At 46.2% G+C, this 22,545-nt stretch overlaps 1 protein-coding gene across 1 annotated transcript in view; it reads left to right on the top strand.

Moving 5' to 3' along the window:
• The window catches only part of lamb1a (laminin, beta 1a), a 64,802-nt gene extending 43,899 nt beyond the window's left edge, over positions 1–20,903 (top strand). The window contains exons 20-33 of the mRNA XM_052060800.1: positions 3,418–3,581; positions 3,785–4,009; positions 4,125–4,342; positions 4,936–5,032; positions 6,685–7,054; positions 7,136–7,320; positions 8,747–8,988; positions 14,862–15,065; positions 15,140–15,284; positions 15,536–15,743; positions 18,643–18,784; positions 18,878–19,054; positions 19,171–19,330; positions 20,330–20,903. Of these exons, the coding sequence (XP_051916760.1) occupies positions 3,418–3,581; positions 3,785–4,009; positions 4,125–4,342; positions 4,936–5,032; positions 6,685–7,054; positions 7,136–7,320; positions 8,747–8,988; positions 14,862–15,065; positions 15,140–15,284; positions 15,536–15,743; positions 18,643–18,784; positions 18,878–19,054; positions 19,171–19,330; positions 20,330–20,469 (2,677 nt within the window). The 3' untranslated portion in view covers positions 20,470–20,903. The remainder of the gene's footprint in view (positions 1–3,417; positions 3,582–3,784; positions 4,010–4,124; positions 4,343–4,935; positions 5,033–6,684; positions 7,055–7,135; positions 7,321–8,746; positions 8,989–14,861; positions 15,066–15,139; positions 15,285–15,535; positions 15,744–18,642; positions 18,785–18,877; positions 19,055–19,170; positions 19,331–20,329) is intronic.
• Positions 20,904–22,545: the final 1,642 nt, after the last annotated feature.

Genomic DNA, 22,545 nt, shown 5'->3' on the forward strand with positions numbered 1-22,545 from the left:
GGTCCGATCCTCGGCTGCAGAAGCTAGCTCTTGGGACATGGAATGTTACCTCTCTGGCAGGGAAGGAGCCCGAGCTGGTGTGTGAGGCAGAGAATTTCCGACTGGATATAGTCGGACTTGCCTCCACACACAGCCTGGGTTCTGGTACCAGTTCTCTCGAGAGGGGTTGGACTCTCTTCCACTCTGGAGTTGCTCACGGTGAAAGGCGCAGAGCAGGTGTGGTCATACTCGTTGCCCCACGGCTCAGTGCCTGTACATTGGGGTTCACACCGGTAGACGAGAGGTTTGCCTCCCTCCGCCTTCGGGTGGGTGGACGGGTCCTGACTGTTGTTTGTGCATATGCACCAAACAGCAGCTCAGCATACCCACCCTTTTTGGAGTCCTTGGAGGGTGTGCTGGAGAGTACTCCTGCTGGGGACTCCCTTGTTCTGCTGGAGGACTTCAATGCTCACGTGGGCATGGACAGTGAGACCTGGAGGGGCGTGATTAGGAGGAACGGCCTCCCCGATCAAACCCCGAGTGGTGTTTTGTTATTGGACTTCTGTGCTCGTCACGGATGGTCCATAACAAACACCTTGTTCAAACATAAGGGTGTCCATATGTGCACTTGGCACCAGGACACCCTAGGCCGCAGTTCGATGATCGACTTTGTAGTTGTATCATCGGATTTGCGGCCGCATGTTCTGGACACTCGGGTGAAGAGAGGGGCGGAGCTGTCAACTGATCACCACCTGGTGGTGAGTAGGCTCTGATGGTGGGGGAAGATGCCGGTCCGTCCTGGCAGACCCAAACGTATTGTGAGGGTTTGTTGGGAGCGTCTGGCGGAATCTGTCAGAAGGAGTTTCAACTCCCACCTCCGACAGAGCTTTTCCCATGTTCCGGGGGAGGCGGGGGACATTGAGCCCGAGTGGACCATGTTCCGTGCCTCTATTGTTGAGGCGGCCAATCTGAGTTGTGGCCGTAAGGTGGTTGGTGCCTGTCGTGGCGGCAACCCCCGTACTCGCTGGTGGACACCAGCAGTAAGGGATGCCGTCAAGCTGAAGAAAGAGTCCTATCGAGCCTTTATGGCCTGTGGGACCCCAGAGGCAGCTGACAGGTATCGACTGGCCAAGCGGAACGCAGCTTCGGTGGTCGCCGAGGCAAAAACCCGAGCGTGGGAAGAGTTCGGTGAGGCCATGGAAGCCGACTTCCGGACGGCTTCGAGGAAATTCTGGTCCACCATCCGACGTCTCAGGAGGGGGAAGCAGTGCACCACTAACACTGTGTACAGTGGGGATGGGGCGCTGCCGACTTCGACTCGGGACGTTGTGAACCGGTGGGCAGAGTACGAGCGAAGACCTCCTCAACTCCACCAACACGCCTTCCTTAGAGGAAGCAGAGCCTGGGGTCTCTGAGGTGGGCTCTCCTATCTCTGTGGTTGAAGTCACCGATGTGGTTAATGAGCTCCTCGGTGGCAAGGCCCCAGGGGTGGATGAGATCCGCCTGGAGTTCCTCAAGGCTCTGGATGTTGTGGGGCTGTCCTGGTTGACACGCCTCTGCAACATCGCGTGGTCAACAGGGAGAGTGCCTCTGGATTGGCAGACCGGGGTGGTAGTCCCTCTTTTTAAAAAGGGGGACCGGAGGGTGTGTTCTAACTACAGAGGGATCACACTCCTCAGCCTCCCTGGTAAGGTCTATTCAGGGGTGCTGGAGAGGAAGGTCCGTCGGGAAGTCGAGCCTCAGATTGAGGAGGAGCAGTGTGGTTTTCGTCCCGGCCATGGAACAGTGGACCAGCTCTACACGCTTAGCAGGGTCCTTGAGGGTATATGGGAATTCGCCCAACCAGTCTACATGTGTTTTGTGGACTTGGAGAAGGCGTTTGACCGTGTCCCTCGGGGAGTTCTGTGGGGGGTGCTTCGTGGGTATGGGGTACCGAACCCCCTGATACGGGCTGTTCGGTCACTATACCACCGATGTCGGAGTTTGGTTCGCATTGCCGGCAGTAAGTCGGAATCGTTTCCTGTGGGGGTAGGACTCCGCCAAGGCTGCCCTCTGTCGCCGATTCTGTTCATAACTTTTATGGACAGAATTTCTAGGCGCAGCCGAAGCGTTGAGGGGGTCCGTTTTGGGGGCCTCAGTATTGCATCCCTGCTTTTTGCAGATGATGTGGTTCTGTTGGCTCCTTCAAACGGGGCTCTCGAACTCTCACTGGAGCGTTTCGCAGCCGAGTGTGAAGCGGTTGGGATGAAAATCAGCACCTCTAAATCTGAAACCATGGTCCTCAGTCGGAAAAGGGTGGAGTGCCCCCTACGGGTCGGGGAGGAGATCTTGCCCCAAGTGGAGGAGTTCAAGTATCTTGGGGTCTTGTTCACGAGTGGGGGCAGGAGGGAGCGGGAGATCGACAGGCGGATCGGTGCAGCGTCTGCTGTGATGCGGACGTTGTATCGGTCTGTCGTGGTGAATTTACCGGTCGATCTACGTCCCAAACCTCACCTATGGTCACGAGCTATGGGTCCTGACCGAAAGAACGAGATCCCGGATACAAGTGGCCGAAATGAGTTTTCTCCGCAGGGTGTCCGGGCTCTCCCTTAGAGATAAGGTGAGAAGCTCGGTCATCCGGGAGGGGCTCAGAGTCGAGCCGCTTCTCCTCCACATCGAGAGGAGCCAGATGAGGTGGCTTGGGCATCTGATTCGGATGCCTCCTGAGCGCCTCCCTAGTGAGGTGTTCCGGGCATGTCCCACCGGGAGGAGACCCAGAGGAAGACCCAGGACACGCTGGAGAGACTATGTCACCCAGCTGGCCTGGGAATGTCTCGGGATCCCCTGGGGAGAGCTGGAAGAAGTAGCTAGGGAGAGGGAAGTCTGGGCTTCCCTGCTAAAGCTCTTGCCCCCGCGACCCGGCCCCGGATAAGCGGTATATGATGGATGGATGGATGGATGGATGATATCATTATCATCTGTGTGGGAGCATCATTGATTCAAATTTTATCACAATAGAGCCGACCAAAAAAAATATTTAAAAAGTCTAACCGTCTAACCCCTAATACAGACTAATATTGGGACCACTTATAGATTTAGAAAGAGCAGTACTGAATGTGTCGTGACTAATTAGAGATGTAGAAGTCACTCGGGTAATGGTTATAATTTTAACACATCTACACAATGTTGATTAATTTACTAACGGGCTCAGTATCATGTTGACAGATTATATAGGAATGCGGGGGTAGGTTGAAAAAGCAATCTTGAGTCACTTCCTCCTGATTAATGTTGCCTACCTGATAGCTAAAGGGACCACTGACAGAAAGTAGAGATGCTCGTTAGCAAGCTAATAAGAGTACCGGTAATCAAAGACAAGGGAAACCATACTACGAGGAGGAAGATTAGTTAAAGAAAAATGTATATAGCAAGACAATATCATGCTCTATATTTTGTGTTCAGGTGCATGGATGGTTACTATGGCGACCTGACTCTGGGCTCTGATGACCACTGTCGCCCCTGCATGTGCCCTGATGGTCCAGGCAGCCTGCGGCAGTTTGCAGGAAGTTGTTTCCGTGGTGATAATTCCCAACAAGCTGTCTGTATGTGTAACACTGGATACAAAGGTACGTCATTGATCACAGATGAACAAATAGAGATTATTTTTCCCCCATTCAGAAACTGATAGAACATCAAAAGCGGAAAAAATTTCACTAGAATAGAATTTGAGATTAAATAAAACTATTTGGTGACATAATTGATTGTTTCTAGAAACTTAATATGAAGGCAGAAGAAGCACTGGAATCTGGTCCTTTTTTTTTTTCACCAGGTGCTCGCTGCAATGAGTGCTCCCCTGGTTACTTTGGAAACCCACATGAGATTGGGGGCTCGTGCCAACCCTGTAAGTGCAACAACAATATCGATATGTTGGATCTGGAATCCTGCAACGCCCAAACTGGCGAATGCCTGCGCTGTCTTTATCACAGCGAGGGGCATTCCTGCGAAAATTGCATGATCGGTTACTATGGCAATGCACTACTGCAAGACTGCAGGAGTAAGTTCACTGAGCCAGTCCGGCTCAAAAACAACTTATAGTCACATTTACATATTAACTGAGGACTCCAAAAGCTGCTTCGTTATTACTAATGCGGTCTTGCTGTTGTCCACAGAGTGTGTTTGTAACCAGCTTGGTAGTGATAGTGCCAGCTGTCCTTCATCAGGTGACTGTCACTGTGACCGCAGCAGTGGTCAGTGTCATTGTCTCCCTCATGTGATTGGTAAGCACTGCGACCGTTGTGCACCTGACACCTGGAACATGGCTAGCAATAAGGGCTGTCAGGCCTGCGACTGCGACACCAAACATTCATATGGGAGCTCGTGCAATGAGGTCAGCAATATGCCCACCTGAAATATGTTGTTAAAAAAAATGTCGCATTTCATAACTTTCAAGGATACTTTCTGTTTGCATTGTGAAAACAGAAGTCAGAGTCAAAAAGTGTCTTCATAAAATGCAGTAATGTTCTGTGTCGCCACTATTCTAAGCACAGTCTACTGATTAATGCTGCGTTTGTAGGATATGACTTAAGCAGAAAAATCTCCCATCGCAGGTGGCTGTCATTTTGTTCTCTACTGCCACCTGCAGTGGACTCAAATTGAAATCATAGCGCCCACAGGCTCAGCTGTGACCAAACCATGAAAACAGGTCAGCCATGACGTTCTCAAACTGAGACCGTGGGCACCTTGATGTCACATTCAATCGCAAGCAACTGGCAGCAAAGGACAAAATGGCAGCCCCCTGAAAAAAATTTAAACGGGTGGATTTTTCTGATTAATTCATATTCCACAAACACAATATTAATTACAATGCCACGTTTAGACTAGTGGAGGTACATGGAACACATTGCAAAGAATATTTTTAACTTGTGCTCTCTTTTTTTCTGTGAAAATGTATTCTTCATACTGTAAATGCTATTCCAATAGATCAGTGGTCAATGTTCGTGTATGCCCGGCTTTGGAGGCAGGACGTGCAGAGAATGTCGAGAACTCTTCTGGGGAGACCCAGAGGTCAAATGTCATGGTAGGTGATTTGTTTTTGTTGTTTGATGAACATGTGTAACATGGCCAGTAAAAAAAACAAAAAAACCCCAAAATAAACAAACAAAAAATAAGACAAGAAAACCCTTATTCGTCTCGCAATAGAGAAAGTCGCAGTCCGTAAGTAAAATACATACTGTACTGAATTATAATTACACAAATGCTGTCAATTGATAAATACCTGACGAATTCTTTACTATATCCTCCATTATCAAAGGGCGGAACCAAAATTTATACGTGTTCCCCTACTTCAAATGTGGCATCGCTTCTTTTGTAAATTTCCCCAGTGTGGGACAAATAAAGGATATCTTTAAGTTAAACTTTCGCCTTTGACTCTCCCCTTTTTCTCTTGATGTCCATGGAGAGGTAACATAATTTTTAGAGCTGGAGAAACCTTTGTTTTCCTTTGCAAATTTAAGTGTTTTAATACATTGCTGTGCCATATCATTTGTGGAGGGAAATGCTGTATCACTATATTTGACGAAAAGGACATTGTTTTCTGCTGTTTTGGTCAGGCTTTGTGATTGAGACTGTAAAACGCAACTAACACAGGAAATTCTGCTGTGCGTCATCAATATCAATATTCACAGTTGGACAACACCGGTTGCACACTTACAGTACATAATAGTAGTCTTATTTAAAAGACAATTTTCAACAGACGGACAGAGTTACTGAGCAAATGCTGGATATAGTCATGCCTCGAAAATGTTTCGGTCACACATAACACATCGGAAAGTGAACGGCACTGTTCGAAAATAAAGCTACAATAGTGGCTGAGGTATGCGTAATGCATCCACTAAATAGAGCTATGCTAAAGGGAATACAATACTGTTTTATTTATATCACGCATTCACAACCGCGGCAGCTGTAACAAAGAGCTTTCCAGAACATTTAAAATATGACAAGAAATCATAATATTGATCCATAATTAAGGCACATCGGATTATAAGGCACATTGTTGGCTTTTGAGAAAATTGAATTCTTTTAGGTGCACCTTAAAGCGCGGAAAAAAACGGTACACAGAGAAAACTCATGCAGTCACCAAAGGTCATAGGCAGACATGCCAACAACTCGTGTAGCCACCAATAAATTGCAGTTTTATTTTTATGTCTTGCCATATTATTGAATTAAATTGATGATTTCATTCATTTATCTATTTTTGAGAACACGTGGCATAAAGCGAGAAATTGATTGGATAGACATTATTGGATTGGATTGGATAAACTTTATTGTCAAATGTACTGTATGTGTAACATACTGCACAGATGAGATTTATTCCCTCTCGACATAAAACAAGAGGAGCCGCTGCTGGTGTCCGCGCCGCTATCAAAAGAAAAGTTAACAAAAAAAATGACAAAATAATACAAAACAACACATGAGACACAGACAATCGTGCACTCTTAATCACTTTCCTGTATACACTTTGTTGTCTGAAGCAGTTATAGATGAAAGAGGAGCGAATCAGTGTCCTTTTCACCAGTGGATCAAAGACGTCATGCTGCAATATGCACACGTTTGCTACAAGCTAAGCTTGAAAGCAACAATAATCTGTAGCATAGCATCCATTAACGAAAAAGAGAAATTGTCTCTCTTCTCCTATATTATATCTAAACTGAACTGCACTGTTTCCATCAGAATGCGATTGTGAACCTTCTGGTGTCACACAGCCGCAGTGCAACAAAGACAACGGTCACTGCGTTTGTGTAGAAGGGGTATCTGGTCCACGTTGTGACAGCTGTGCCCGTGGCTTCTCTGGTACCTTTCCCAACTGCCAACGCTGCCACCAATGCTTCGCGGAGTGGGATGCTGTCATTGGACAATTAACAAATCAGACGCACCGCCTTGCAAACAAGGTAAACGCTATCAAAATGAGTGGAGTCAGCGGGCCCTACAGAAAGTCAATAGACAGTATGGAAAGAAGTGTATCTGACATCCACGCCATCCTGAACCAAAACCCAGCCTCACAACCTCTAACCGAGATCCAACAGCTCTTAGAGGAGGCCAAGTAAGAGTGGATTCAATAGCCTAAATGGTGAGAAAGGCCTAATCTGTCAAATGTAACCTGTTGTCTCAATGTGTCCATTAGTGACTTGATGGGGTCTTTGAGTCAATCACTGAACCACACGGAAAAGATTCTAATCAACGTGCAAGAGGAGAAAAGTGACATGGAGGGCAAATTAAAATTGCTGATGGCAGATGCTCAGAAACTCGAGCAGACCGTTCAGGACATTATGGATCAAATTGAGTTCATCAGGAACTCCGATGTCCGAGGTAAGACTGTATGTCGCTTAATACGTTTAGGTGTTTGTGATGAAAAGGTTTACAAAGGTTTGTTGTTTGTGCTATTGTTACAAATTTAGCGAAGATTTTTTTTGATTCACAGGTGAATCTTTTATCGTTTGTTTTGAACATCACATCAAATTTGCTTCACCAACCTAATTTTCTAATGGATAGTTTGTGTTTTGTTCATTGGCGAGTCCACATATTGATGAAAACTCATATGAAGAGTAAATAAAGCGGTGCATGCAGGATCTTATGACGTTAAAATAAGTTCCATCTTCATAGGATCAATATTGTGTATTTTCGAGCAATTTATATACCAGTAAAAGAATTGGTGTGTTTTCATATGGCTACGTTTTTTTTCAGGTCATCTAAACATTGTAGAAGGGAACTAACTGAACAGTGTCCTCGATCAATACATTATGTAATAGGTGTCAAACTCAAGGACCGGGTGCCAGATCTGGCCCGCCACATCATTTTATGTGGCCCGTGAAAGCAAATCAAAGATCGCAGCTTTCATGACGCTTGCTAAAATCTCTACCAAAATTTCAAATTCTCACTTGTAATAAATAAGAGTGATACTGTAAGTATTTTGTTGTTCCCAAATCCCTCATTACAGAAACAATAAGTGATTAAACCATTATTTTTTTACTTTATATGGTTTCAGTCGTGACGGCCCTCCAAGGGAAACTCACAAAACTGCGACAAAAATGAGTTTGACACCCCTGCATTATGTTAAGGCCGTCCTCTTCAAACAAACAAGGGCCCTCGGGCCCACCATCCATTTTTCAACAGCCCGCAATTTGACAAAATTAATTAATTATTTAATTAATTACAAATGCTGGACTATCAAATGACATTTGACAAGGGCCACAGTTTGTTAAAAAATGTGAAAGTGGGCAGAGAAGAGAGGCTGTCAGAAAAATAGGTGTCATTGCTACTTATAAATTTGTTTATAGACTGGAGAACTTTTCTCTGTATTCAAATAACCATTTATGATTCAAAGAATAACACAATGTATCTTCAAAATACTGCAGGGAATAAAGTGAATTCAATTTTAGAGGCAAAAATTGTTTCTTCCACTTTGTGCTCGACGGCTGATTTATGAAGACATCACATCAATGATCCTCAAGTAACAGTTCGTTCTTTTTGTTTCTGAATGTGGACATGGGATTCGGCTGCTGTTAAGTGCAGAGCTGAATCTACCCTGTGAGATAGCCAGCTCTTGGCCACCCCAAAACCTGGAAAAAACAAAATATAATTGCTTTGTGGTCTGACTTTAGTGTGTTTCAAAAAGTGGTCCCTTCATCTTTCCATTTTTCTGTATGCGGCCCTCAAAGGTAAAAATGAGGGACGCCTCTGCGTTAAGGTGTAAAAGATGTAAGATGTTTATTTTTTGTTTTAACTCTGTTACCAGGGGCAACCAAGACTGTCACAAAGTACTTCCTGCAGTCTCGGGTGGCTGAAGAACAAGCAAATGCATCCACCACTGACCCCGACAGCCCGATTGAGAATTCTGCTAAATTACGCAAACTCACAGAAGAGAAGATAAACCTAACCAGAGATGACTTCCTCAGGAAACACACCGAGTATGCACAAAGACTAGACAACCTGGCGGATCAAATCCAGACTCTAGACCTGACAGAGCTCAGTCACAAGGTACAAATACTGTATTTGCTAGGGTTCTCTTCAACAAATTCAGGAGCTTGGGAAAGTATTTTGACATTTCGCCTCATTTCAGGCCTCAAACATTAAGATCTAAAATTTGAATTTTGCATGAAGAATCAACACCAAGTGGGACACAATGGTGACGCGACTATCAGCACAAACCCAATTCCAATGAAGTTAGGACATTGTGTTAAACATAATTTAAAACAGAAGACAATAATCTGTTCAACTTCTTTTCAATTAAATACACTACAATGACAAGATTTTGAATGTTCAAGCTGATAAACTTGATTGTTTAAAAAAAATAATAATTAACTTAACATTATAATAATAATAATACATTTCATTTGTGGGCCCCTTTCTAGAAACCTTACAACAAGCAGTTAAACTCACGAGTACAATGTTAAAAACAACATCAAATAAGATAAAAAATACAACAAAAATAAATAAATAAATAAAATAATGGCTTTATGGTCCGAGTGAATAGGCTTGTATAAACATGTGTTTTGAGGCTGGATTTGAAATGTGTTAATGAGTCTGAATTACGAAGGTCAGCTGGGAGTGAGTTCCAAAGCTGGGGAGCAGAGCGACTGAAGGCTCCATTTCCCATGGTGACGAGGCGAGCAGGGGTACAGAGAGGAGGAGGAACGAAGAGAGCCGACAGGCGTAGGAATATGGATGAGGTCAGATAGGTATGGAGGGGCTAGGTTATGAATGGATTTGAATGTGAGGAGCAGGATTTTATATTGAATGCGGTGTAAAATGGGGAGCCAGTGGAGATGTTGGAGGACAGGTGTAATATGGTTTATATATGGTTTGAGTGTGATAATGCGGTCGGCTGAATTTTGGACCAGCTGTGTCACGTTGTGCACGAAGCGATAGGATAATTGCTTCGTGCACAACAAAAATAAGGAAGTCCATCCATCCATCTTCTACCGCTTATCCGGGGCCGGGTCGCGGGGGCAACAGCTTTAGCAGGGAAGCCCAGACTTCGCTCTCCCTAGCTACTTCTTCCAGCTCTCCCCGGGGGATCCCGAGGCGTTCCCAGGCCAGCTGGGTGACATAGTCTCTCCAGCGTGTCCTGGGTCTTCCTCGGGATCTCCTCCCGGTGGGACATGCCCGGAACACCTTGTATCCGGGATCTCGTTCTTTCGGTCACGACCCATAGCTCGTGACCATAGATGAGGGTTGGAACGTAGATCGACCGTTAAATTGAGAGCTTCGCCCTTTGGCTCAGCTCCTTCTTCACCACGACAGACCGATACAACGTCCGCATCACAGCAGACGCTGCACCGATCCGCCTGTCGATCTCTCGCTCCCTCCTGCCCTCACTCGTGAACAAGACCCCAAGATACTTAAACTCCTCCACTTGGGGCAAGATCTCCCCCCCGACCTGGAGGGGGCACTCCACCCTTTTCCGACTGAGGACCATGGTTTCAGATTTGGAGGAGCTGATTTTCATCCCAACCGCTTCACACTCGGCTGCGAAACACTCCAGTGAGAGTTGGAGAGCCCTGTTTGAAGGAGCCAACAGCACCACATCATCTGCAAAAAGCAGGGATGCAATACTGAGGGCACCAAAACGGACCCCCTCAACGCTTCGGCTGCGCCTAGAGATTCTGTCCATGAAGGTTATGAACAGAATCGGTGACAAAGGGTAGCCTTGGCGGAGTCCTACCCTCACTGGAAACGATTCCGACTTACTGCCGGCAATGCGGACCAAACTCTGACATCGGTGGTATAGTGACTGAACAGCCCGTATCAGGGGGTTCGGTACTCCATACCCACGAAGCACCCCCCACAGAACTCCCCGAGGGACACGGTCGAACGCCTTCTCCAAGTCCACAAAACACATGTAGACTGGTTGGGCGAATTCCCACATACCCTCGAGAACCCTGCTAAGGGTATAGAGCTGGTCCACTGTTCCACGGCCGGGACGAAAACCACACTGCTCCTCCTCAATCTGAGGCTCGACTTCCTGACGGACCCTCCTCTCCAGCACCCCTGAATAGACCTTACCAGGGAGGCTGAGGAGTGTGATCCCTCTGTAGTTGGAACACACCCTCCGGTCCCCCTTTTTAAAAAGAGGGACTACCACCCCGGTCTGCCAATCCAGAGGCACTCTCCCCGTTGACCACGCGATGTTGCAGAGGCGTGTCAACCAGGACAGCCCCACAACATCCAGAACCTTGAGGAACTCTGGGCGGATCTCATCCACCCCTGGGGCCTTGCCACCGAGGAGCTTTTTAACCACATCGGTGACTTCAACCACAGAGATAGGAGAGCCCACCTCAGAGTCCCCAGGCTCTGCTTCCTCCAAGGAAGGCATGTTGGTGGAGTTGAGGAGATCTTCGAAGTACTCTGCCCACCGGTTCACAACATCCTGAGTCGAAGTCAGCAGCGCCCCATCCCCACTGTACACAGTGTTCGTGGTGCACTGCTTCCCCCTCCTGAGACGTCGGATGGTGGACCAGAATTTCCTCGAAGCCGTCCGGAAGTCGGCTTCCATGGCCTCACCGAACTCTTCCCATGCTCGGGTTTTTGCCTCGGCGACCACCGAAGCTGCGTTCCGCTTGGCCAGTCAGTACCCGTCAGCTGCCTCTGGGGTCCCACAGGCCATAAAGGCTCGATAAGACTCCTTCTTCAGCTTGACGGCATCCCTTACTGCTGGTGTCCACCAGCGAGTACGAGGGTTGCCGCCACGACAGGCACCAACCACCTTACGGCCACAACTCAGATTGTCCGCCTCAACAATAGAGGCACGGAACATGGTCCACTCGGACTCAATGTCCCCCGTCTCCCCCGGAACATGGGAAAAGCTCTGTCGGAGGTGGGAGTTGAAACTCCTTCTGACAGGGGATTCCGCCAGACGCTCCCAACAAACCCTCACAATACGTTTGGGTCTGCCAGGACGGACCGGCATCTTCCCCCACCATCGGAGCCTACTCACCACCAGGTGGTGATCAGTTGACAGCTCCGCCCCTCTCTTCACCCGAGTGTCCAGAACATGCGGCCGCAAATCCGATGACACGACCACAAGGTCGATCATCGAACTACGGCCTAGGGTGTCCTGGTGCCAAGTGCACACGTGGACACCCTTATGTTTGAACAAGGTGTTCGTTATGGACAATCCGTGACGAGCACAGAAGTCCAATAACAAAACACCACTCGAGTTCTGATCGGGGTGGCCGTTCCTCCCAATCACGCCCCTCCAGGTCTCACTGTCATTGCCCACGTGAGCATTGAAGTCCCCCAGTAGAACAAGGGAGTCCCCAGCAGGAGTACTCTCCAGCACACCCTCCAAGGACTCCAAAAAGGGTGGGTATGCTGAGCTGCTGTTTGGTGCATATGCACAAACAACAGTCAGGACCCGTCCCCCCACCCGCAGGCGGAGGGATGCAACCCTCTCGTCCACCGGTGTGAACCCCAATGTACAGGCACTGAGCCGGGGGGCAATAAGTATGCCCACACCTGCTCTGCGCCTCTCACCGTGAGCAACTCCAGAGTGAAAGAGAGTCCAACCCCTCTCGAGAGGACTGGTACCAGAACCTAGGCTGTGTGTGGAGGCAAGTCCGACTATATCCAGTCGGAACTTCTCTGCCTCACACACCAGTTCGGGCTCCTTCCCTGCCAGAGAGGTGACATTCCATGTCCCAAGAGCTAGCTTCTGCAGCCGAGGATCGGACCGCCAGGGTCCCCGCCTTTGGCTGCCGCCCACCTCGCATTGCACCCGACCCCTTTGACCCCTCCCACGGGTGGTGAGACCATGAGAAGGGGGACCCACGTTGCCTCTTCGGGCTGAGCCCGGCCGGGCCCCATGGGTGTAGGCCCGGCCACCAGGCGCTCGCCAACGAGCCCCACCTCCAGGCCTGGCTCCAGAGGGGGGCCCCGGTGACCCGCGTCCGGGCAAGGGAAACTGGGTACCATCGATTTTATTTGTCATAAGGGGCTTTGTGAGCCGTGCTTTGTCTGGTCCCTCACCTCGGACCTGTTTGCCATGGGTGACCCTGCCAGGGGCATAAAGCCCCAGACAACTTAGCTCCTAGGATCATTGGGACACACAAACCCCTCCACCACGGTAAGGTGACGGCTCACGGAGAGGAAAATAAGGAAGTGGATCCCCGAAATGCAGACACCAAACAAGGTCTCTGTAGAAAAGGGTTTAATATACAAAAATTCGCACCGACAAAGTAGTAACATAAAGTCCTGGTCAAAACAAGGACCAGCAGGTACAAAAAATGAATAACAAAAAGCTCTTGCACAAAAGGCAAGGGGGAAAATAAGAATCGCGAAGGCAAACGAAAAACAATGTAACCACTACACGCAAGCGAGAGCCAAATCACAAACTAAGAATCATACTTACAAAATACTGAGCACCGAGAGTTCAAAAAGCGAAAACACAACGAGGTCTGTGGCAAAAGCAGTCAATGAGCAAGGAAGTAGCATGGCGAAATTCAATACTCCAGCGACATGTGCATATCAGAGGGCTCCTTAAATACAGAGTGAGACTAATCATAGATTGGCAGCAGGTGTGCACAGAAGTCCGCAAATGCCACCTGCTGGCCAGGCTAAAACATAACCGTGACAAGCTGAAGCTTATGGAGGGTTTTTTGAGGGAGACCAAACAGAAGGGAATTACAGTAATCGAGTCGCGAGGTGACGAGGGTGTGAACAAGTAAAGCAGTGGACTGAGGAGTGAGAGAAGAGCGGAGCCGGTGGATGTTTCGAAGATGATAATATGCAGAACGAGTGATGTGGTTGATATGTGAGGTGAAGGATCACTGCAACACGTGCCAAAAAACTGGGACACGTGGCAACAAAGACAGTGAAGATTGTTTAGTGCTCATCAAACACCTGTTTGGCACATCGCACAGGTGAACAGGCTAACTGGGAGCAGGTGGGTGCCATGATTGAGTATAAAAGGAGCTTCCCTGAGTTTCTCAGCTATTCACAAGCAGAGATTGGGTGATATTCAGCTCTTTGGGAACAATTGAGTGAGAAAATAGACAAACAGTTAAAGGACAATGTTCCTCCAAGTACAATTACAAGCAATCGAGGGATTTCATCATCTATGGTCCAGAATATCATCAAAAGGTGCGGGGAATCTGGAGAAATCCCTGCATATGAGCGACAAGGCCAAAAATCAACATAGAGTGCCCGTGAACTTAGATCCCTGATGCAACACTTCTTCAAAAAACAACATCAATGAATGGATACCACATCGACAGTTCCGAAAACCAATGGCAGTAACTACAGTTGGCCTCTATAGCCAACTTAAAACTATACAATGCAAAGCAAAAGCCATTTATCAATAACGGCCAGAAACGCCGCCAGCTTCTCTGGAGCCAAGCTCGTTTAAGAAGGACTGATGTAAAGTGGAAATGTTTTACATTGTTTAGGGGAATTGTGGATGATTCGTCGTCTGGTCCAAAGAGGGTAAGAAACATCCATTTTTTATGTTATGTTATGTTTATTATTTTACATGATGTTACCTGTTTTGTAAAAAAATGTCCCATCATCCATCCGTCACCCCATGCAGCTCCGGCACTGGCTGCACTTGTGTAGCTGCAGCCTGCCCATAAACTATTTTCTCGCAGTCTTTTTTCTTTTACTTCCACCTTCATGATGACAGTATTCTTGTCAGCAACTCAAGCGCATGGCTTGTGCTCCCACACTGTGGCTCACTCTTGTTGACATGCTTATAAATGTGCTGAAAAACGTACTGATGCAGTTTGGTGGGGATGCTTTTTTTTTTACAGACAAGGCCCTAATCATGCTAAGCCTTTGCTCTTGTGAGCATTTAATTCCCCCAGCAGAGACTGTTTGACAATATGGTAACAATTTCAATTTCTGTGTCTCCACAGACATGCGGCAATCCAGCAGGCGGGGACTCATGTTCCTCTCCCTGTGGGGGATTAGGATGTGTAAATGCAGAGGGTGGCCCCATGTGTGGAGGGGAAGCATGTGATGGTGTGTTGACAATGGCTCACTCCAGCTGGCAGAAAACATTGGAGTCCGAACAGGAAATATTAAATGCCATGGAGGAAGTGGACAAATTTGCCAAAATGGTACAACCCTAATCGTTGGAGATTTGAATTGTCTTCCAAGGTAATTGATTTGGTCTCACCTGTACTCTGTTTAGGTGTCTGAGGCAAAACAAAAAGCAGATCAAGCAAAAATGAGTGCGCACAACGTTTTTATGAAGACTAATAGGACTAAACACTATATTGATCAGAGCAACGAGGAGCTACGGACCCTCATTCAAGAAATTCGAGACTTCCTCACAGGTGAATCAAGCTTTCTTAGTTTGTCTGTCAGTCAAACTGTAAAATCCACTGATTGTAAATACTCAGCAAGGCAACAAGTCATCGCTATTGTGAATGAATAAGAGAAATTGACTAACAAGGATTTTTTGTCATAATGCTAAATATTAAATTGTTCATCACATTAAGAGTGTCAGATATAATGTAAGTGCTGAGTAACAACAACGGCATCCTTCCCTTTAAGCATCCACACATAAACATGTTTCTTTTTTTAGAGGATGGGGCAGACTTGGAGAGTATTGAAAAAGTTGCAAATGAGGTGCTGGCCATGCAGATGCCAACCACACGTGAGCAGCTTCAGAACCTCACAGATGAAATTCGCAAAATGGTGGGGGAGCTGGGCGATGTGGAGACTATCCTGCAGCAGAGCAATGATGACAGTGAGAGAGCTGAAAGTCTACTGAAACAGGCCCGGCAAGCTCGGTGCGTTGCCTCTTGTGTCCCGAGTGAACGAGTATCTTTTGATAGAGCAGCCTTTTCACTGACAACAGGCTCAATCACAATCATTCATTCATTCATTTTTCGAACCACTTTATCCTCACTCGGGTCGCGGGGGTGCTGGAGCCTATCCCAGCTGTCTTCGGGCAGTAGGCGGGGGACACCCTGAACCGGTTGCCAGCCAATCGCAGGGCACACAGAGACAAACAACCATGCATGCCCACACTCACGCCTAGGGACAATTCGAAGTGTTCAATCAGTCTGCCATGCATGTTTTTGGAATGTGGGAGGAAACCGGAGGACCGGGAGAAAACCCATGCAAGCACGGGGAGAACATGCAAACTCCACACAGGAAGGCTGGAGCTGGATTTGAACCCTTGTTGCCCGCCAATCGCAATCAATCAATAGCAATCACAAAACACAAGCCTTTCTGGATAAATGGACGCTGGTCATCCGTCACGTTGTGCGCGAAGCGATAGGATAATTGCTTCGTGCACAACAAAAATAAGGAAGTGGATCCCCGAAATGCAGACACCAAACAAGGTCTCCGTAGCAAAGAGTTTAATATACAAAAATTCGCACCGACAAAGTAGTAACATAAAACAAGGACCAGAGGGCACAAAAAACGAATAACAAAAAGCGCTTGCACAAAAGGCAAGGGGGAAAATAAGTATCGCGAAGGCAAAGAAAAAACAATGTAACCACTACACGCAAGCGAGAGCCAAATCACAAACAAAGAACCATACTTACTAAATACTGAGCACCGAGAGTTCAAAAAGCGAAACATGACGAGTTCTGTAGCAATAGCAGTCAATGAGCAAGGAAGTAGCAAGGCGAAATACAATACTCCAGCGACACATGCATATCAGAGGGCTCCTTAAATACAGAGTGGGACTAATCATAGATTGGCAGCAGGTGTGCACTGAAGTCCGCTAATGCCACCTGCTGGCCAGACTGAAAGATAACCGTGACATCATCGGAACGGGAATCTGTTCATCCAGCATCCTGGTTGACCAGGCACACTGAAGACGCAAACATTTGTCCATAGGCCATTGAAAAATCTCTTTCTCATATTGTCATATCCATACGTGCATTTTGTCATATTTTGACAAAGACTTTTTTTGCATGAAACATCTCCTCAAGAAGCTGTCCAACTCTGCTAAAAGTGGCTACATCCGTGGTTAAGCAAATCATTCTACCCTTGAAAATGAAATTGGGAGTAAATGTACCATATTTTCCGCATTATAAGGCGCAACTAAAAGCATTCAATTTTCCCAAAAGCCGACAGTGCTTCCTATAATCCGATGCGCCTTATGTGTGGTGCTACTCAGTCTCTTTATATTCCCCAGTGAGTTGTTTCCCTGTTAGTGTTCCGATACCATCTGAAAAGACGTTTAAAAACATCTTTGGGAGTGAATGAGTTAATGGTTTTCAGTCTCAACAAATACAGGTACGTGTTTGTCCGTCTCCGTGCCTTCTCTTCTGTTCCATTCGAGAGGCGTTCATGGCCGCCTCCGAAAAACGTAAATTAATTATTACTTGAATGAAACCAAGAAGAAAATCAAGTTAGGAAATTGCTAAATAAATTCTGTAGGTCGGGATATAGAATTGATTTTGTGATATCCTCACTTGATTTTCTGTTTTGCTGCATTATTTTCATTATATGTGTCATGTGACCAGTTCTCATGGCTTTGTTCCAGTTGCAGCGGTTGTGTAGGCTCTATCAGGGGTGTCCAAAGTCGGTCCTCAAGGGCCGCTGTCCTGTCTGTTTTCCAGCTCTCCCAAGAGCAACACACCTGATTCAAAGAATCAGGAATGTTCTAATGCTGCTTCAGAGCGTCATGTTCCGTATTCGGCAGCAGGTGGCACGCGTTCACTTCTGCCGGCTTCACACCTGCTGCCTATTTGCCAGTGATTGCACCTGCTATATCTAGGCGCTCCGGCGTTTGACCCATTGCCGGAGTATTACATGCTGTGCCACTGCTGTTGCCCATATTCCAAAACTTATTGTTCGCTACCATTTCGCGGTTGGTTGTGTAATCGTCGTCCCACGGGACTCATTATGTTAACGTACACGTAGTAATACTCGTTTAAACATACTTTCCTTGCCGTTGTTTTGCAAGCGTTTTCTTTTGTCGCATTTCCTTATTTCCTGGTGCTCGTTTTTACCAGCGCTTTCTGTTGTTGCGTTCCTTATTTCCTGGTGCTCGTTTTGACCAGCGTTTTCTGTTGTTTATTAGGCGGGATTTTTGTCTATAATAAATATTATTGTTTTGACAGAGTCCTTGTCGGTTTCTGCTATTTCGGGGGTCTGCTTACTTTCGTTTTCTCCGTTACGTACGAAGCAGTTCCCTTTCCCTGCTTCGTGCGTAACGTGACACAGAGCTGGCTGATGAGCTGATCATCGGAATCAGGTGTGTTGCAGCCGGGAGAGCTGGAAAACAGGCAGGACAGTGGCCCTCAAGGCCCAGAGCTGGACATGCCTACAAATAATCCTGTATTGTATTGTATTGTATTGTATTGCATTCCCTTTAGCTCCATCTAGTGGATGCCTAGCGCAACCACAGTCACTATTGTAGCTTCTATTCTCTGTGCCTTATAATGCAGTGCGCCTTTTATCTGAAAACTGTTTTAAAATAGGCTATTCGTTGAAGGTGTTCCTTATAATCCGAAGCGCTTTATAGAGCAGAAAACGAGTTCATCTAGCCAGAATTTTGTTTTTGTTTTGTGTTTTCTAAAACAAAACAAATAATTAAAAAATGTGTTTTATGTCATTATTTTAGGAGGGTGACAATCTAGAAGTTTAATATTTCCTGATTCTTGCTGTCCTCGGTTAAAATAACATTAAGACTGTCATAATAAAACAACTCCCTATGTTCAACAGTCAGGGGGCAGCTGCTGTGAAGGAATCCGCTGAGATGGTCAAACAAGTGCTGGAAGAAGCTCGGAGAGCTCAGACAGCTGCCAGCAGTGCCATGCAGCAGGCCACAGATGATATCAAGAACACCAACAAGCTGCTACTCTCAGTCAGTCCTCTTGCGTTTTCGTTCTTGTCGGTTTAAACAAGTATCTATTCATCACCAACCTTTACTAACATGGCTTAACTGTCTTGAGCTCAGGTGAAGTCCGGTACATCAGATGTGGAAATAAAATTGGGCAATGCCATTGGGCGGTTGCAGCAACTTGATGAGGATGTGACACTACTGAGAGGCCAAACTCTGAATGCCACACTGAGCAGTCAACATACCATTCAGGATGCAACGAGCATCAGACAAATAGTGAAAGAGGTGAAAAGGGTAAGTTCCAAACATTAGAAAGTTGACTATCATGGCTCAGGTGGGAAAATTACTCTCTTGAGCAATAAGAAAAGATTTCCAGATTGATTATTTATCCTTTTCTTCATGTCATGGAGGGCATCGACTCTGAAATTAAGGACAAGTACTCCACTGTCGAGCAACGGATTGCACAAAAAGGGAGCGGTGTGGCTGAGGCAAAGAAGAGGGCAGAATTATTGCAGCAAGAAGCCAAGGAGCTCCTGTTGCAAGCCAGTGACAAGCTGCAGATTCTCAAAGGTGATGTCATTCTTACCGTTTACTATTCAGTAGCCAAATGTTCATCAGCAGACCTATCGTTCGTTCAATGTGTTTTTTTAGCATTGCAGTCCCTGTGCGTGAACAGGACCACACTTGTTATCCTCATTCATTATTGAAACTTACACCCCAACCTGAATATTACAGACGTGAATGAACCACATTCGAGGACCGAATGACAACAATTATGTTGCTCAGGTCGTTATGAATGCCTTTTAAAAGAGGAATGGTGGCACCACTTGAAGAGCATTTAAGGGCAATCGACTTCTACGTACAGCGAACTTGGCCACACCTTGACCTTGTATCGCTTCCTTCTTCAAAATGGTGACCAAATCCAGCAGTAATCGTGTGAAGTGAACAGTGCTCCGGGCTGATTTTTCTGCAAAGATTCTAAAGAATATGGATTTTTTTCATGTTTTTTAATTAACAAAAAAAGCAGAAAGGTTACAATTATTTTCATGACGTTTTTTCCACTTACTGTCAATGTTTGTCGGCCAAGGAATGCGGAATTCATTTCTACTTGTGTGGGATGCGACATGCAGTAAGTCAGTGATAGACCAAAGTGCCACTGTCCGGATATCAAGCCAACCAAGATGTCCTGTGCATGCTGTTTTTGTATGAGAGTTGGTAATGTGGTCTCGAAGAGGGAGCAATATGTTGATACACTGTAACTTGATTTCTTGAAATCTTTTTTTTGAAGATGTTCTATGTAATGAATGATTTCATCCACCTTTTTTAGAATGCGTAATATTGAATTTTGTAGTTTACCTTACAAGGTTTTTCCCCAAAAAATCCAAAACATTAATATAGGGTTAGAGTTAGAAAATTATTTTGATTAATTTGGAAAAACTAGGACAATTCTATTTTAAAAAATGTTTTAACAAAATATAAAAAATATTTTCATAGGAAAATAAAGAAAAACATCACATGTCTAACAAGGAGATTTGCAATGGTAACTAAATCTATTCTTTCACATTTCAGAGCTCGAAAAGTCATTTGAGGAAAACCATCGTGCACTGGAGTTGAAGGCAGAAAAACTGGTGGAGTTGGAGGCCTCGGTTAAGGAGCTGCTGCAGCAGATCAGCCACAAAGTTACAGTTTATAGCACCTGTTTATTCTGAGGTCAAAGGTCACCCACAAAGGTCCTTGCAAAAGGAGCATTCTTTTTATTTTTTGACCTCAAAGAACACAAAATGGACATGTCAAATTTCCATAACAGCTTAATAATTGTGTTCCCCTTTATCGGTGTGTCCATTTGGAGTTACTAGTGTACATCATTGGATCTGTTCTTTGGGTCTTCATAACAGCAAAAGCTAAACAAGAATGTAACTGTCGTATCACTGACCATTCATTCCAGATTTGTCGATAAAATCATTGGATGGCAAGAATTATTCACCTGTGGCCATGAGTTAGGAATCAGGATTACTTTTATTTTGTTTGTTGTTAAGTTTGTTTGAAATATAGTCCAATAGTTTTCTTTTTCTTGAACCTTACAGTTGCATCACACAAAGTGATCCTGAAAACGGCAAGTAATAAATGATTTTTCAAGCTGAAATTGTGACTGTTTTGGGTGTCCCGAGCGCAGAAAACATTGCATTAGGTACCTAATGCAGTGAGAGCAGATTGGGCAGGCATGGGTGCTGCTTGGTCACACCGACGCCTTTGGTTGGTAACAGTCCACGTTATCAGAACTGTAAAGTCTCGTCACATGAATCACAAGCATGTGAGAGGAATACCTCTGGGCCTGTAGAATCGACCCCCACATCTTCACTGATATCCATCCATTTACTGATCCGCTTAATCCTCACAAGGGTTGCAGGGGGTGCAGAAGCCTATCCCAGCCGTCTTTGGGCACTAGGCAAGGGACACCGTGAACCGGTTGCCAGCCAATCGCAGGGCACACAGAGACGAACGACACACCCGCGTTCACACTCACACCCAGGGATAATTTAGAGAAGTGGTTCTTAACCTGGGTTCGATCGAACCCCAGGGGTTCGGTGAATCGGTCTTAGGGTTTCGACGGAGCCTCTGCCATGAAGGTGAAGACATACCTGACTCAACATGTCAATTACTTATGACACGCTGCTTGGCCATCACTCGCTGCAGATGGTCACATTACATTGCTTGTCCAATCAGTGCTGCAGGAAATTTAGTTCCCTCAGTAGTCAACGTGTGACTGTCGTGATCGTGTGACTGTTGTGATCGTAAGGTAGGATAAGATGAGAAAACATTTATTTGTCTCACAATGGAGAAATTCCCAAATTACAGCAGCAAAATTATGAAAGGGAGAAAGTAGAAGACAAAAAGTATATAAATAAATATAAAATAGTTTTAAAAAGCATATTAAAAATGGGTGAGTGGGGGTCAGTCCAGGTTTTCAGGACCATCTATTCCAGGGGTGGCCAACCAGTCAGAGACAATTTTTTTACCGTGTTACAGCAAAGAGCCACATCATACACATGGTGCTCCCTTCCTTGCGCGCACACACACACTTTTTTGCCCATAGATCTACTTTTGAAGTGACCAACTCCCCATGATCGACCCGATCGCGCATGTGCAAGGATACACACACACACACACACGCGCGGGTGCCCAGCCATGCTCTCACACACATATGCACTCACTCTACCATGAGCAACAGCCCGAACATGAACGAAAGCTAAAAACGCAAACACACAAATCATTTTCCCCCACCCATTTCCTCCTCCCACCCCTTGCAGTCCGCTGGCTCCCGGTCGATTGCAATCAACGTATTGGGCCCCCCTGCCTTAAAATCAGAGGTAATTTGCTGACTAGCTTAGCGCCGTTGTTTGCTCATGAGCGGTTATTCAGTCATCTGATTGGTTGCCTTCTATATGTCAATCAAGTAAGAGGACTGATGATAGGCTGACGTAGCGCGTCTGTGTCTTGAGCGCCTTTGTTTTAATGGCAGCGCCACTGCCGATGCGTTTTCAACGCTAGTCGTGTGAAAGCCCAGGAGCCGCATTGAACCAGCCAAAGAGCCGTATGCAGTTCGCGAGCTGCGGGTTGGCCACCCCTGGTCTATTCAACAGCCTGACAGCAGTTGGCAGGAACGAACCTCTTCTTCTTGCAGCGCGTGTATATCAGTCTCGGGCTGAAGGAGTATGTCGTAAAATTAAAAAAAAGTTATACTTTCAAAGAAATGCGTTTTATATGTCTTGAAATTGTAAAAAGGC

This window comes from Hippocampus zosterae, chromosome 3, assembly GCF_025434085.1.
Source record: "Hippocampus zosterae strain Florida chromosome 3, ASM2543408v3, whole genome shotgun sequence".
Classification (NCBI taxonomy): Eukaryota; Metazoa; Chordata; class Actinopteri; order Syngnathiformes; family Syngnathidae; genus Hippocampus; species Hippocampus zosterae.